General features: G+C 32.0%; 2 protein-coding genes across 2 annotated transcripts; one reads left to right on the forward strand and one right to left on the reverse strand.

The window, feature by feature from the left end:
* The first annotated feature begins 1,878 nt into the window (after positions 1-1,878).
* On the forward strand, positions 1,879-9,509 carry LOC125870283 (uncharacterized). The gene is made up of 9 exons (XM_049550684.1): positions 1,879-2,034; positions 2,526-2,596; positions 3,321-3,474; positions 3,621-4,486; positions 5,956-6,129; positions 6,227-6,343; positions 7,190-7,369; positions 7,463-7,509; positions 8,952-9,509. The coding sequence occupies exons 2-9, from the start codon at positions 2,549-2,551 to the stop codon at positions 9,265-9,267; spliced, it is 1,902 nt and encodes a 633-aa protein (XP_049406641.1). The 5' UTR covers positions 1,879-2,034; positions 2,526-2,548; the 3' UTR covers positions 9,268-9,509.
* Positions 9,510-10,607: 1,098 nt separating this feature from the next.
* On the reverse strand, positions 10,608-11,026 carry LOC125870344 (small polypeptide DEVIL 14). The gene has a single exon (XM_049550754.1). It carries the CDS (start codon positions 10,952-10,954, stop codon positions 10,808-10,810), a length of 147 nt encoding a protein of 48 aa, XP_049406711.1. The 5' UTR covers positions 10,955-11,026; the 3' UTR covers positions 10,608-10,807.
* Positions 11,027-17,778: the final 6,752 nt, after the last annotated feature.

The raw sequence follows: 17,778 nt of genomic DNA on the forward strand, positions 1-17,778 counted from the left end.
TTTGATTTAATGAATATATATACAAGTGTTGACACATCTTGATATGAGTTGAATGTTGAAGATTTAGTATAGTGGTTAAGGAGTTGCAAAAGTTGTTTGAGGTTGTGTGTTCGATTCTTGATAGTTGTATTAACCTTTTTACTTTATATTTTGACATCCCCTGATAAAAATTCTGGTTTCGCCACTGTTGGTGAGGGTTTGATTTCCCACCTCGTAACCCCCATTCCCATTTTCTATTTCCCCAACCCCCAATATTTTTAAAAAAGAAGGTGAAATTTCCTGAAAGAGTAGTGATTCATCATTTCTTGCAACTTGCATGACTTAGCTGTTACACTTGACGTAACATGGTATTCTTGCAAAATAGTTTTCATCCTTAATCTTAACTTAGCCTATCTTGAATGAAGTCCGGGAGCAATGGTAAATTTGTCTCCATGTGATTTATAGATTATGAGTTCGAGTTGTGAAATCAACCTATGGTGTTTATGTCGGAGTACACTACTTACATTATACTCCATCGAGGTGTGGTTTTTTCTTGAATTCTGCTTGTGTCCTTAACTTGAGCATATGTGTGTGCACGCTTTATTACTCTACACATTAATTTGATCAAATTTTGATAATATGATCTTTAACTATTTTTAATTTTTGGTAGAAATTTCATGTCAAATTTAAACTTTTTTCCTAAATAAAATATATGTTCAGACGTAGTTTAAAGTTTCAAAAAGTAAAATTCAAAGTTTATAATGCCTGAAGAATCATTACCACAATGCATAAAGAGGAGGTCATTAGCATTTATACCGTAAAATTGACTGATTTTAAGTTTCAATTTTAAAATTTATGACCGAGCAGAAGTCTAAAAAGACAAAAAGGAAAACAAAAGATTTGACTAGTAGTTATTAGCTAACGTTACATTTTTGGGATAGCAACATTAGTGTACTAAAGAGAAAAAAACAGCCGTGATCATTGAGTGGCTGGTTTCTTGGTAGTTTCCTCCCTATTTTAGGAAGAAAATGATCAAAATAGTCCTTGAAGTATAAAGATTGAATTATTTTGATATTTGGTATGTCTCTCTTAACTGAAATAGTCCATCATATATATTTAAATAAATAATTAAAATTCACTCTGAGAAAATGATAGTCAAATCTAAATTATTTAGCAAAGTTTCGGAGTGAATCTAGACTCTAGGACCATTTTGATAGTTTAAAGACGAATTTAACTATTTAACCTTGTAAAATAGATTCATAGTATATTATAAAATGTATGTGTTAATCAATAAGGACAAATCTAACTCATTTTTTGTAATGGAAAGAAAAAAATATAACATCAACTATCAACAAAAAGTAGATAGAGCATCATTTTGAAAAAGTTTGGAGGCAAACATTTTTATGGTTGCCTATTCCAATTTAATAGGAAGGTAAATTGAGTGTTCTTTATCTTGAAAGACGAAAATATCAACTTCACTCTCGGAAACATTTAAATAAATTAACAGAAATATATGGTTCTTTTGATTGATCCATTTATAAATTTTAATTCTATATTTTCCCAAGTCACATGAGTTGTACATACATTAAAAATGTTTATTAAAATCAATATGGAACCCTTTTATATGTATATGAGGGACTATTTCTGTCAAAAGGTATAAATTGAAGATCAAAATAGATCAACTTCTATACCTTATGGACTAATTTGATTATTTTTTCAACTTTTAGGAGCCCGCATTGACGGATAAGTGGGGCCTAAACATGCATTAGAATGAGTCCTTTATCAACCCGCCATATTAAATACCCGCAAGTCTAGAGTCGCACATGTAAATTTACAAAATTATCCTCACATCAATTTCTAATTGACATTATCATCCTTTTTGTGGTTCCTTAGCGGCGTAGGTCTCCTCCTTGTATTACAGCTACAAATACGACTCGCTGTTTCACCTTCTCTCACTCTCCGCTGCGTTCCATAACACATAATTTTGCTTGCCGCCGGTTACCGACTCACCGCCGCGCCGCTCCTCCTTCTCCCCCGTGCATTCCAAAACATAAGGTAAGAGATTGAATTATCTCGTTTCAAAATTCTGATGAATTTGATGATTTGTTAGGGTTTTACCTTTTTATTGTACGTGTAATATGGAATCTGAGATTGTGACCTTTTGATTGATTTACTTTTCTCGCTTCTGAATAAGAAAGCAGCCGGAATTGTTAAGTCGGTGTTTTTGTCAATTCCGTCCTCTGACTCTGTTTTGGATACGAAATTCTCGACGTTTGATATCTCTAATTTCGTTTTTGATGATTTAATGGAGTGTTAGGGTCTTCTTCGCTTATATAAATTTGGATTTTATAATATTAGAATGAAAAGAGCTTGATTATATAGAATCCAATTAGTTTAGTTTGTGATTGAGGTGTAGTTAATTGATTTGATCTCTGCATTTTATTATTACTTCAGCTATTTGTGTTATTACATTTTGTTATCAATCTGAGTTTTTGTGATCTCGTTTAGTAGTACTGATGCTTAAATTTCCTTATCTTTCTGAGCAGAATTGCATTCATAGCTGTCGGAGATGGGATTTAAGAAAGTTTATAAGGCATTGCAGGAGATTTTTCCTGAGGTATGATGATATTTTATATCAGTTTAAGATCCTGTAATATGCTTAAGTTTTCTTTTGAGCTTACGGTGAAGTGGCATAATTTTAGCATCTGTGAAGCATGTATCTTTAAAGCAATGTAGAACATCAATTCACATTCGAGGGCAACGAATGGACTCTGTTATTAATTTGGTGAAAGTCGCAACTTGTTACAAATGTAGGTTCCCCTATGAAATTATGTTTACATAATCATGCAATTCTAACAATATTACTCCCTTTGTCCTCTTTTAGCTCTAATTTATATGATAATCATCTGATAGTATTCTACTAATAATATTATTCTATACAACTTTAACAAGTTTCTAGAATTTAAATTTGTTGAACCAATAATTCTCTATATGATGTTTCTCCTACGTATGAAGTTTTCAATAATTATTGTTTATATTTTCTTCTACCTCTACTTATATAATCCAAGAATAAAACTAGTATCTTCTACTTTATCCCAATTGGTTAGTTAAAAATGTGTCAGAGTGCATATTTGATGTTTTTACTCCTTGGGATGTTTGAAGTCTTTTGTCTTTGAGTGTTTTTGAATCGATTTTGATGATATTAAATAAAAATGATTTTCCATCATTATCCTCTGAAAGTGTCTTTCTGAATTATCCATATGAAGTTATTTTGAGATTTGCTGCGACACATGTACCAAGAAAAGATAAAGTTTGAGCGCTCTGTTTTCTTAATTGGTCAGGTTGATTCTCGAATTCTTAGAGCTGTTGCTATTGAGCATTGCAAGGATGCTGACACGGCTGTCGAGGTGGTCCTTAATGAAGTTATCCCCTGCTTGACTAAGCTTCCCTCAACTTCTTCGGAGCATAGTGGGGTTACCGTCATATCATCTGAAGGTAACGCCTAATTTTGGTGAAACTGCCATCTTTTCTCTGGTTAAATCTGAACATTTACTTGAGTTCTTGAATTTGGAAGCTCTCCATATTCTTTACTGGATTTATCAAACTGAAGTATTTTTTTCCCCATATGCTGCCTGCCTCAGCTGCAGTAGATGCTAAAGGGGCTCCACGGCCTGATGCTTTTCTTCTTCACAATACAAAAGACTCAGATGAAATGCAAAATGCCTCATCATTCTATGATGCTGGTTGTGGACATCATCAAACAATTGAAGATACTGATGGTGAATCCCTTCAGAATTATCATGATGCTGTTGGTGGAGATCATGTACCGCTGGAAGTCAATGGAGGTAGGACACCGGTCTCCGTGGAGAAGTGTGATAAAAGTAAAGATGAAGTTACTGCCTACGAACCCTGCCAAGTCATGCATGTCATGTCAAATGCTGAAGGTGAGGATATTGGTGATGCACACTTGCTAATTGAAAATGACAAATGTGGACACTCTGCAAGTCCTGAAGCAACTTCTTTCACAGCAAACAAAAACAATGGAGCTGAAGTTGCTGACAATCAGCTTTGTCTGCCTACGGAATGTGTTGTTCTGCATAATACCCTTGAAGGAACTGAGAACTCATCTTCTGATGATTCTACTGCACTTATGCACAAAAGGATATATGAAGAAGTTTCTTCAGTGGACAATCAGGACATGAAAGATCCTGAGAGTCAGGTTGCGCCCTTGAGTGTTCAAACTTTATGTGGTTCTGAAGATAGTATAGAGTTTGTGGTTGCACCAGATGTGCATAACTTTGAGCTAGAAAAAATAGAACTCAGTCTTCATCAAAAAGAAAAAACAGAACTCAGTGATTCAGTCGATGCTACATCTAGTGAAGATTTGGAGGGTGTAATTCTTGTAACTAAAGAAGAGTCTATGCCAAATTCAGTGGTCACTGCATCAGGTCAAATTTGTAGTATTGACCTTCTTGAGGATATGATGACAGAAGCCAAAAATAACAAGGTACACTTTATATAATTTTTCCAAACTAAGTATTCCACGGAATGTGAACGACTAACAGAAACTGTGCTAAATATGTTAGTATCCCTCTAGATTACCTAGCCAGTGTAGTTTTGCAAAGTTGGGAGTATTAGCTGCTTTCAAGTGGAAGTCAACAGGCGCTCTTAGGCATAGTTCGGTTGCACATGTAGGATTTGCTTTTAGTGGTATCTGTTATGGTTTATATATATTATTTGGGCCTTCAATTGCATTGAGAAGTTCTATTGTTGCTTATCTATGCCAAATGTTCATCAATTAGGTTTTACTACGGTATATATATTTTCTCCTCTCTCTGTTATCGTAAACTGTTGTCAGCTACCAATTCACTGGAATTAGGGATGGCAATGGGGTGGTGCGGGGAGGGGCGGGTCAAAGCCTTAATTTTTTAAAATTATGCGGGGTAGGTCTCCTCCTTTCTTGTGTTCTAATTATAAACTCTTATCATAAACTTAATTTTATACACCATCTTAGAAGAATTGTTTTTATGTAAAGTTTAACAGGTAGATCCCTCTTATTTATATATTTCACAGTGGTGTTTAATATACAGATTTTTCTTTTCTCGAATTGTAATTCCAATTTCTTTTTATTTTCCCAATATGCTCCCACTAGGTCACTAGTAAGACAGCTTCAGGTAAGAATTCTAGGTAAAAAATTGGTTGTAGTTATGAACTTTGACAATTTGCAATTCTTTGATTTAAGTTTATTCTTCTTGCATATCTTTGATTTTAGTTTATTCTTCTTGCATATCTTTGATATTAGTTTATTTTTCTTTCTAATTTTAAGTAGAAAATTGGGGATTAATCCACTGCAAACAATAAGTTAGTCCTGGAACTAAGGACGCACATGTGGCAGTAATAACTTCAAGTGGGGTAGGGGGGGCTCGTGCAGGTTTATGCGGGGCGGGGTGGAGCAGGTTAAAAATAAAAAGAATGTTATGCGGGGTGGGGCAGGGCGGGTTGAGAATTTTGTGGATTTGACTACACCCGTCCTGCCCTAGTGCTATCCCTAACTGGAATAGGTAGCATTGGCTTGTTGTCCATAATAGATGCTTGATCAATTGCTTAGTTATTTCTGATAGTATAATCTCTTTGTGATGCAAATAGTCTGTACAAGCACATCCACTACCCTTTATCATTTGTTTATCAGTTGTGACTCTTCTTTTGCTTTTAATACTTTGGTGTATGCATCAGCTTGGACTTCTATATTTCTGCAAGGGATAGGTCAGGGTTGCATATATGTTCTCCATATTTAGAGTCTTCCCCGTATTTACTTTATTCTGGCCCTAACACATGCCAAATTTATCTTTAATTCATTTAAGATGGGTACCGAGAATAGGGAAGGGCCTATTTTCTGAATTATCAGTTGATGTCGAACAAGGGAGGTTAGCAATTTTCTTCGTGAACTCATGGAACTCTAATTAAATCTTGGTGCAGAAAACACTGTTTTTGGCTGTGGAGTCTATTATCTGCTTGATGAGAGAAGTTGAACTCCAAGAGGAAGCTGCAGAGCAGGCAAAGCTTGAAGCTGCTAAGGGGGGACTGGATATGCTTAAGAGGGTAGAGGATCTGAAAGAAATGTTACGACATGCTAAGGAAGCAAATGATATGGTTGCCTTTCTCTTCAACTGTGTGTTTCCCTTTGCCACTGTAATTTTATCATTTCATCACTTGTGACCTAACAACTATGCTACACAACCATTTGCAGCATGCTGGTGAAGTCTATGGTGAGAAGTCCATCTTAGCTACTGAAGTTAAAGAGCTTCAATCTCGCTTGCTCGGCTTGGCAGATGAAAGGGACAAATCTCTTGCAGTTCTTGATGAGGTGAGGGGATGTTGTAATCTTTGTTTGTAAAAGTGGGGAGCGGTATAAGAGACTCTGTAAGGAGAGTATCTTTTACAGTCTTCTGTATCTTCTCCACACCTTGAATGTGAGACAGAAATTGCTGTATGCGAGTTTTTTTGACCTGTGACATCTTTTTTTCAATTTACTAATGTGTGTGCGCGTGTGTGTTTCAGAGTTTCATATTCTTTCTGTTTATTTTCTATTCCTAACACAATTTTGTTCCATTATTTTCATTAATACCTGGAATTGTCAAAGAGCTAATGAGCATGACTTGTGTCATGCAAATATTGCATGTAAGTAGACTGTCACATTGTCTGCCTTTCATTAACTGTTTCTTTCCCTCGATATGATGGCGTACTAGAAGTCTTGGACATGCTGAATTATTCTCAAACATGTACGACACTAGGACTGCAGACTGGCTCAAAAAGATTACCTATTAGATTGTTTGTGAGAAGGTGAGAGGACACAAGTTGAATATTGGAAAAAATTTAAGAAAGAAAAGCTTAACTAATGTGAACATTTGTGTTGTACCTCTTAAGAGGAATTATAAAGGAAAATCTTCATGGTCAAACAAGTGCATTCAACATGATATGGCACCTTTGAAAGGGTATTTTGCCTTCATTAGTGAGGTGGGCAGAGTTCCTTTATTCTTTAATCTTGAATTTTTTTTTTTTTTCGTATTGCTGGTTTAGTGAGGTGGGCAGTATTCTAGCTGCTAAATCACAGATGCCTTGCTTGTACTTATGGTTTAGAAGAAAAGGGTGGATGTAAATAGTAGTATGATATTCTTCTTTTACCTGATCATCTAAAGTACCCTTTGTGTAGATGCGTCAGACACTTGAGGTGCGAATGGCTGCTGCTGCGAAAGAAATGAAAGCTGCTGAGCAAGAAAGAGTAGGCAAGAAAGAGGTTGCACGTAAAGCGCTTGCTGATCAGGAAATCATTATGGAAAAAGTTGTGCAAGAGGCAAATGTTCTGAAGCAAGAAGCAGAAGAAAATGCTAAGGTAATAGCCCTCGCTATTTAAATGGATTATATATGCATAGTAAAATGTAATTGTAGTCTTATGATTTTATCTTCTTGTTCTTCTGTTGCACAGTTGAGGGATTTCCTGGTGGATCGGGGGCGTGTTGTTGATACGTTGCAGTAAGTATAACTTATTAGGTCTCTTTAAAAATTTGATATTTGTGCTCTCCGAATGTGGGTTATTTGCTTGGAAAAATGGAACTTTGCTTGGTTGGGATGCCAAGGTAAAATCAGCATTCTGATTCAAGCTTGTGTTTGCTTAAATTTAATAAATGCAACTGCAAATTGTAGTTACATAGTATCCGGGGAGGGGGTGTGGGGGGGGGGGGGACTCCTTATTCAGTTTAAATTTAATAAATGCAACTGCAAATTGTAGTTACGTCCTACCCTCGAGACACCACTTGTGGGACTACACTGGGTATGTTGTTGTAGATGCTTCTGTTGCCATGGCTGTTACATCTGTCCTTTCCCTGCATATTCCTTGTTTCTCCCTCAACTGTTATTTAAGACCAGAGAGGTCCATGTAGTTGATGTCTGTCGTCTCTTTTGAGAGCTTCTTTTTGCCCCTCATTAAGTCACTTTTTTTCACATTATTTCTCCTGTAGTTTTAGTAAATCTTGACAACTTTGAAGGCTCTTGCTTCCAATCCCCTCTTACCATAGCATATTACTTCTTACCATATGTTGTGTCAAGTTCCTATCCTACATGCTGCTCTCCATATTCTCTCTCCCTTTTTTTTTTCAGACCGTGATACTTTTCCTTCTCTGTTGAGCTCATGTGTGCTTATAAAAAGCCTTAATAATTTTGAGGCTTATTTTTAAGATCTTTCTACTTTTAGAATTTTCATCAAATGTTATTTTTCTTGGGAAAGATGTTAGTACAATGGTTTTTGGTATACATTAACCTAGAGTGATCATATGTTTCAAGAATATTAATGTATTAGCATATTTTGGGAAAAAGAAGAAAAAATAGCATTTAGGTATATCTATGAAGAATCAACGAATTTAGTGGTTCCTTGAATTTCGGATGAACTAAGCTTATATTCACCAAATTTGACTAGCATAAAGCCATAAACTGTTTTCATATGAAAGTACGAGTGGGGTCATAGCCAATTTGAAATTATATTTCATACTTCAATATCTCTGTAGTTTAATGAACATCGTGTCATTGTGTCCCTTTGAAATCTGAATATTCTTATTCTCTGTCAGATTTGCTACATTAAAACTATTTTTTCTAAAAAATATACAATAAACTTTACTAATGACAAAGGCTTATTTAATGATATACTGTTAACATGCCACTATTTTATTCAAGCAGTGTTTAAATAGAACATGACATTTGATCAAAGTTATTACTTTTTAATCTTGAGAGCACGGGCTTTCCGCAATTTGTATTGTCAGACAAGACTAAGTTATAGAACACAAATTGGAAAGGTCTGCATTACTTTTCTAATCATGCTGGCAGTTGTTTTCAGTTTTTCCCCTCCCAGATCCTTGCGCTACTATTTTGCTCTACTTGTTAGTTATTTAAAATACTCAATAGATTGTTGCACCCTTTTGCAGAGGCGAAATCTCTGTCATATGCCAAGATGTGAGGTTGTTGAAAGAGAAATTTGATGATCGTGTTCCTCTCTGCCAATCTTTAAGTTCCGGGCAGACCAGCTGTATCTTAGCTTCATCAAGTTCATCTTCGAAGAGTATGATATCAGATGAGGTTGCTGAGCCTGCAGATTTGTTGCATGCTCCAGAAAAGATGGATAGAGTGTCTTGTCATGAGGAGGAGCATAAGGCATCTGAAGATGTTAAGTCAGTGATCCATAACACGGATCTTGTGGATGATGGATGGGAAATCTTTGACAACCGCGAGCTATACATGTGAATCAAGTGGGTGTAGAGAAAAATCATTGACTGGTTGCTTTAGTTCGAAGATATGTCTCATCTTTTAAATAAGTTTCTTGGTAGAAACAAACATGTTTAGAATTCCTGTTTGTTATGCTCATTTTGCAATGTTAATTGAGAGCTATTTCAAAGTAGTAGTATCGTATCCTGGTATAGAAGTATTTGTACAGAACAAGTATATAAATAGCAGCTTATCATCTATAGTATAGAGAAGTGCAATCATGTACTGGTCCTAAATTATACTTGTAACCCCCCCTTTCCCCACCACTACTGAACTTAATTTCTTTCATTGCATTATTATTTACGTGATAAAGGAAATATCAAGTATATGCAAACACATGATTAATCAAAACCTAAAAAAGGGATTTTAATATCTTTTTCATTTGATTCTCTCGAACACAAACAATTACCCTCATCTGCTCTCAAATCCTTCGTTCTCCTTCTTTCATTGTTACGGTCTCCATTTCTATTATTCTTTTCTTAGTCACTTGATCAAATGGTCGCTCTTCATATCCCTTTTGTGTTCTCTAGATTTGTTCTTTATTTGCTATTCTAATTTGGTCTAAACAGAGAAAGAAGGAAGATGAGTAGGGATGGCAATAGGTCGGGTGGTTGCAGGGCAAACCCGTTGTGATTTCAACCACACCACCCCATATCATGATTTGTTGTTTTCAACCCAATCTGCTCCGCCTTGGTCCATCCCATCCCACGTAATTTGTAAAAGAACATTTCAAATAAATAGATGCATAAGTTTTTAACTTAAAATTTTTAATTTTCTTTTAGAGTAACTGTTAACTACTAAATTAACATATTAGCCTAGCATTTAAATGCAATTTTATAATACTCTTCTTTTACGCACGTCAATAACATTATTTTTGATAGGTTTGAATTAGTTACATTTCATATAATTAAAAAAAAAATAACCAAAATTCAAATAGTGACATAATTTTTTCTTCTTTCTAGTTTTTTTTTGGCAATTCAATTTTTTTTCATAAATCAGTTTCAATTTTACTTGAAACTCATCATATGACTAGTGAGTGGTACCCAAACATGTGCAAAACTGATACAGAATTTGTGTGAACAGCGAATTAAAAGATTCTTTATCCCTAATCCGCAATCAACCCCAGTAAATTTTGAAAAAAAATATATTTAAACCTGCCCTGCTCTGCACCAGCAAAAGCTCACCCTACATAGACTGTAAATCACCCCAATCCATGCCATCCCATATTCATTTTCTTAAATCAAATTGCAAAAAAAAGAATAATGGTCCATAATTATGGTCTGTTTCCACATAAAAGAAAACATAAAACACCTTGTCAATTAGTAATAAGAAAAGTGTCCTTGAGTATTATTCACTCATAAACTCTTTGTATACATTGTACATGTAATTTAACTCTACTCCTACACAAAAGTTAAAGGCTATAATCACAACCCTTCAGAAAAACAAAACCTATACAATCGATCCATCGTTCATCACAAAACTTAACTAGAAATTAAGCCTATGACAACGATTATTATAATTAATCGTGCCAACATAGAAGCAAGACTGTACATCTCCAAATAATGTAAAGTCTCGCCCTTTGTTGTCTAACTTGCTTCGAACATCCTTGCCATTTCCTCATTTTCGAACTCCTTAACGATGACATTGAACTTGCAAGAGTAGCCATATATAGAAAAACTCAAAATATTTTGAAGAAATTATAGTGTTTGATTTTGATGAGTAATGTTTAAAAGACTTGGAACATATATATAAAGAGTATAGATATATGTGAAAGGAAAATATGTGGTGAATAAAGGTTTTAAGAGGGTACATAAAAGGGACATGTTATGAAATTTGTGTCAATAGATAAATTGGAATAAGTTGGGGGCCATTTATGTCTTGTCTTTGTATTGTATGGATACCCTACATTAACATATCTATCATACAGGTTTGCTGTATCACTAAATTATATAAATGTGAAATCATTTTCTTGTAGCCCCATCATCTATTGTTCACGGTGTTACAAAATAAATAGTGTACTTGTACAAGTGTATTAATGTGAAAATGGACAGAGCAATAAAAGACCAAAGGACAAAATTAATGACAACATTGCATGGCTTCAAATTTTTTTTAAAAAAAGATACCAATAGTTTTGGAGATTTATATGTGGTGGTAAAACTTAGCATGACTTAGTCAACATGTGCTAATTAAGCAACGAAAAAAGGTAAAAAAAAATAAAAATGTGTGCTCTTAATGTATTATAAATGGTTTTAAGATGCTCTCCTTTCACTATTATATTAAAAATGTCTTCAATGTTTTTTTTTAGGTCTAATAAGATGTAATTTGAGACTAATAAGATGAAACCACTTTTTTCATTAAATGATTCATTTGTTGTCATGTCATTGTGATGTTAAAAAAAGGACATTATTAGATCTGTAAAAACATTGTAGGCATTTTTAATCTAATAGGTAGAAAGAGAATATATATTATATTTTAAAATTATTTATAATGCGTTTTGAGCATTATTAGCCCTTTTCGAATTAATGATGACTCATAGTTCAATTTCCTCAACTTCATGACCTATCATTTTTACAGTTCTACTATGTTAAATGAATTTTGTGTGTTCAATATGTTACTGAATTCACTAATTATTTGAGTTACTAAAGTGTGTATATATATATATATATATATTAATATTTATACGAGCATTAAATTAAAACTATTGAGTTTGACCAAATCTATAGAAAATATTAATTAGCTACGTTTTTCTCTACTTTTTGTAGCGATACTACTTGTTTGAAAGCTCACTAGCGTAAAGATCATTACTCATTAGTAACATCTTTATGACTTTCATTCTTTCTTTACTTGCCAGGCGTTTGGTTATAAATTTTATTTTATTTTTTTAAAAAATTGAAATTTATAAAGCTGGAGTAAAAAGATAGATCGTTGTGTTTGGTTATAATTTTGTTTGCACAATGATAAAAGAGATTAATTTATTTAAAATTTATAAAGATGAAATTGGAAACACATTTAAAGTACTTTTTTCAAATCTTATGACCTAACACTTATTTTGAAATAAAATGATTTTATTTTTTTTAAAAGTGAATAATTTTCTAAAAAACTCCATAATTGTCTAATTATTTTTCCACTTATTACTTCTACTATACAATTGTGTGGTCGTGCCACGTTAATATACAAAATTATTGTCTTCATAACCTACGACATCAAAATCACATACGCACTACACAATACTAGTAGTCTAGTACTAGCTTGGTTATGTACCAAAAAGTCTAACATTTTCTTGGTAAAAAAATATGAATAATATTAATATTAAGAATATGAGACACAACCAACCAACTTGAACTATATTATATACATACATACAACTCTTTCTTTGTATAAATTCAACTCTATAGTAGACGAATGTTTGACATAATACCAACCATGAGATTCTAGTGTTTTCCAAGTGCCTCTTTAATTATATATCAAAGAAGAAGGAAGAGGGGCCAGGTCAAAGATATGATACTCTTCTCAAGTACATTAATTAGTTCAAATTCAAAAATATGTGATATCACGTGCACTCTGTCTCTTTAGGTAATAGTAGTAATGTGTACCATCAACGGAATAGTGCAATAGATAAGACTGTTTCTCATTTAATCAGATGTTTCAGGTTCGAGCTTTGAATATGAAAAAATTCTTGATAGGAAGCGTTTTCCCCCTGAATAGAACCATATACAATACAAATTTAAAATAGTCGGACTCTAATATATGTGTATTAGATACCGAATGAAAAACTAATGTGTAGTGTGTGTGACCACATAACAACTTATATTTCATGTGACAAAAATAACATAAAAAGGATGTATAGTCAATTATCAGTTGCCGGCCACTTGTGATCATTGCCGCCCGAGAGGCAAACCAGTTCAATGTCTTTTCAATCAACACTTACAAATTTATAGTAAGATAATATTCTTCAATTCAATTATTCAGAGTATTGAGTCAAATTTAGGGGTGTGTATTAATTGGTTCAGTTTCATTTTTATAGATTATCGAATTTTGATTTTTAAATATGCTAAATTAATAACTAGTTTAATAAAATATTTTTATAGGTTTTCAATTTTCGGTTTATCGATTATTTCGATTTAATCAATAAGAAAATGCTCATAAAATATTTTCTCCATCCATTTTTAGTTGTCATATTGCGTTTCGAAAGTCAATTTGACTAATTTTCAAAGTTAAATTAGATTACATTATTAAATAGATATTTTAAATAAAAAATATATATTCAAAAACTATACAAAAAGTACTATAAATTATAATTTTTTGCATATCAATATGATGAAAAAAAACATTATAAAATGTTATTCAAAGTTCTTATCGTTTGACTCTAAGAAAAGAAATCGTGACAACTAAAAGTGGACGGAGGGAGTAATTGTATGACTTCTCCAACAATTTGGTGCGACAAGACAATAATGTAATTTACAGAATGCACATAAAATAGAAACAATAGTAGTTAACATGAAAACAACTATACAAGTGCAACACAATAAAAGAATTGGACAATAATGTGAATTGAAGGCTAAAGGGCAAATGTAGTAACAAATAAGGTATTAATATTAACATTTGATATTTATGTAGGGGTAAAATAGTAAATTACTACTGTCTTAATGTGTTATCAATTTACCCAATAACATAATATTAAAAAATCAATATCGAACCAATAATCCGATATTTTTTTTATAAAAAACTCAATATTTTTTCGGTTTGATTTATCGATCGATTTGATTTTTGCACGAGCAAACCTCTCTATAATAATCATCTGATATTTTATAATAATATTTCATTACAATAATCTAATTTTCTTTGAAAATGATTTTTATATTATGTTATATTATATATTTTCTATAACAATATCTCATTATAATTGAAAAAAAAATTAAAAAAATTCGAGACAAACATTTTTATAAATAGATTTGACTATAAATTTCCATCATCCTTTGCCAAGGACATAGTTCACATTTTCTTAACCCAAGTTGACTTGGTCCCTTGATTTTATTTTTTTAACTATTGGGTTTCTTTTTAATTTGTATTGTGATTCTATGAATTTACTGTATATTGAAAAATACACTTATATTAAAGATAAAACGCTCTCTAGCAAAGATGATAGTCAGGCTTGAATAAAAAATCTCTGATCTTTGTTTGAATACATTATATGTTAGTATATTTTCTTAGTTCTAATTTATATAACATATTTTTTTTATTTTTTTTTTATAAAGATACATTTCTATATTAGGAAATAATTAACTTTTTACTTCCCATCTTAAGCTTAATGAAAAACTTTTATAACATGCTTAATGTCATTGCCCATTAGTTTATTCAACAGCATGCACAATTGTATTAACATATTTTAATTAGATTATAAATTTCAAAAGTTCTTCTTATATATCTTAAATTTCCCGTCTATTTAAATTATGTCAATTTATGCTCTTCATTTGCTAGAAAATCAGCATATAATTAGTTTGTCTATCTCCAAATGCATGCGTTTGAAACATGTCGTTATTTTGCTACCACATATAAACCGAAAAAATCGGAGAAAATTATTAAATAGTATATCAACACAAGAATTTTTATGTGAAAAATTTCTTGCTAAATAAAAAGGCAAATTCATGGCCAAGTACTTTAATTTGGCAAATCATTTGAGAAATAATAACGAGATTATCGTTACAGTCCAATAATTGCAATTACACCATATAGATTTTACACAATATTAGTGTAACAACACTTCAAATCATTAAGTCCTCATGGGGTGTTTAGTGCACTTTTCCTTTTTACTTAAATTTTTTTAAATTCAAATCCTAAAAAAATAAAATTATTTTAAAGTAAATTTTTGAGATATCGAACAATAAATAGAAAACAACAAAAAATAATTGTACATGTCATACCTTATTCAAAAAAATAAAAACTAAAATCACATCTTCTTAATTATCTCTCCTTGTCATGAGTCATGACTCACCCCCTCCCAAAGAAAAAAAAAATAGATTTTTTATTCACAAAACTAAAACTAAAACTAAAACTAAAATAAAAAATTGAATAATTGCATCCCAATCATAATGAAAATATTGAACTTCCATACTAGATGGGGCTTATAAATCAAAACAAACAAATAGGGAACATAGAAAATAACTTCACATGGCATGTGACTTATCATAAAGACAAATATTGGCCAACTAATTCTAAAGATAATAAATTGGCTTTGTTTTGTGGTAGTGACATCTATTTTATTTTAATTAATTAAAAGAAGAAAATAATTCCTAAAGTATATTAGTCCAACATGCCCACGAGGTATGTATATATTACATACTTCTCCCTTTGTTGAATATTCACTTAAAGACAAGCATACACAAGAAAACTCCAAACCTTATCTCAATGCTATGATTAATTTTTTTTCAATTGATGTTTGTTTAGATGTGACATTGCTTAATTTGTTAGGCCAATGTTGGAATTTGAATTTGAATTTTATGAATATTAAAATTTAAAAGTTTAAAGAACCCTCAAATGGTTATCTAACTGATTTCTTGTTGATACTTAGGTAAAGATAATAAATCTTCTTGTTAGTATAGTTAACTAGTTTGTTGTATTTCTCCTTTCATTTCTTTTTAGTTGTCATGATAAAACTTAACACAACATTTAAGAAAAAGTTAATACAGAGTGTTATTTGACCAATATCTCTCTTATTAATTCTTTAATATTTATCTATATATGTGTCTCTTAATTCTAGAATAATTAATATTAAGTGTAAAGTTAGAAAAATATAATTAGTTCTCTCTTGATCGATTAAATTAATAATTATTTTGAAACAAATATTTTTAATATACATGACTACCAAAAAGAAACAAGGAAAATCACGGTACAACATCTTTTCCGCCATTAACCTCAACCATTCAAACATACGTGATACGTTCATGACTATTAATAGTACAAAATAAATGTACAACTTACATCTGATCAATTTGTCACAACTATCCACACCTTTTGAATGAAAAATGAAGAGTTAGAGATTTTTTTAAAGAGTTGTGATTTTTTCAAAAGGTTGTGATTTTTTTTGGAATGGTTTTAATTTTTTGGAAAGATTGTGACTTTTCCAAAAGGACTTTCCGATAAGGCACAATAAATATTTGTTTACACTACCCTTTTGTTGTCTATAAATAGAGGGGTACCTCTTTCCAAAATAACGAATTTTTTGAACTTTTTCTTATTCTGCAGAAACAAATTCTAGTGTACTTTACTATCTTTGAGTGGATTGCTCACACCATGATTTTAGGTACCAATACATCGGTGAGTAAGATCGATCTATTCTAGGAGGATATATTACATTAGCCTCGAGTACTTGAGAGGAATAATTTTCTTAAGGATACACTGTGTATTCAGCGAACTCGATTTTCTTCTTTTCAATATTGTTTATGTTTTCTTGTAGATTATATTTTCTTTGCTGATGTTAACTTTATAGTTTGAAAATATACTTTAAACTTTGTTGTTTCTTACAAAATTTTGCAAAGTTATTCTTCTAAGTATCTTAGTATAATACAAATAGATAGCAATATCCACCACAATATATAATTATCCAATTAATATAAATCATAAGCACATTTTTTAGAAATACAACAAAACAGTAAAATCATGTAAATCATAATCAGAAATACAATAAAACAATATAATCTCTTCATCTGGCCAGAACCCTCTAACACTCCCTCAATAATTATATGTCTCACTCTAGTCTGTACGCACATGCTTAAGGGTCTTAATTTTATCCATATAATCATGGCCTGAAAGGTGCCTAGGTGTTTATGTACTGTATTAAGTGATACACAAATTCATCATTCATAAGATCATCACAATATACAATTAATATGGTAAAAAGATACAATTGGGGATAAGTGTAACTACTCGTCCCTTCGTCACATGAGAACTATTTGTGAAAGAAATCAAGCTAGAAAACTTTTTGAATAACGACTTAAAAATTTTAGCCTAGGCTACTCTCTGATGAAATCTAAGCGAGATAGAGTCGAGGCCAATCCAGAAAAGGATTGGGTAAATTTCTAAACTTGAATTAATTTTTCTATTTGCTAAGATATTAAGGAGTCTATAGGACCTTTCAGAATCAAATTCAGGTGGACATTAAGGGTCAAAGGTATGTTGCAAAAAAGGGTTTTTCAGGAGTTTTAAGTCTCTGGAGTTCATGTTATCTACTATAGCAAGCGACAAGACGCTATAGTAGGCACATGTAGGCGCTATAATGGGATGTGAACCACTATAGCAAGGTAAATCAAGATTTTATGCAGAAAAAGTTTTAAAACCTCCTATTTTCTAAAACATTGTTAATGTGATTATTGCATGTTGGTCCATGAGTGACCAAAATTTGTGTTTAAATGTTGGGATGATTTTTGTGTAGATCAGATTTGTATGTTAAATATTGTGGATGGTGTTTTAGGGATCTTTGGTGGTCCGAATTAC

The sequence above is a fragment of the Solanum stenotomum genome, chromosome 7 (assembly GCF_019186545.1).
Source record: "Solanum stenotomum isolate F172 chromosome 7, ASM1918654v1, whole genome shotgun sequence".
NCBI lineage: Eukaryota > Viridiplantae > Streptophyta > Magnoliopsida > Solanales > Solanaceae > Solanum > Solanum stenotomum.

Excerpts from the sequence above, each read along its gene's own strand:
- LOC125870283 (XM_049550684.1), top strand. The coding sequence starts at position 2,549 with ATGGGATTTAAGAAAGTTTATAAGGCATTGCAGGAGATTTTTCCTGAG. Across the intron at positions 2,597-3,320 it reads TGCAGGAGATTTTTCCTGAG|GTTGATTCTCGAATTCTTAG; the intron begins GTATGATGATAT and ends TTAATTGGTCAG. Across the intron at positions 3,475-3,620 it reads TACCGTCATATCATCTGAAG|CTGCAGTAGATGCTAAAGGG; the intron begins GTAACGCCTAAT and ends TGCCTGCCTCAG.
- LOC125870344 (XM_049550754.1), bottom strand. The coding sequence starts at position 10,954 with ATGGCTACTCTTGCAAGTTCAATGTCATCGTTAAGGAGTTCGAAAATG.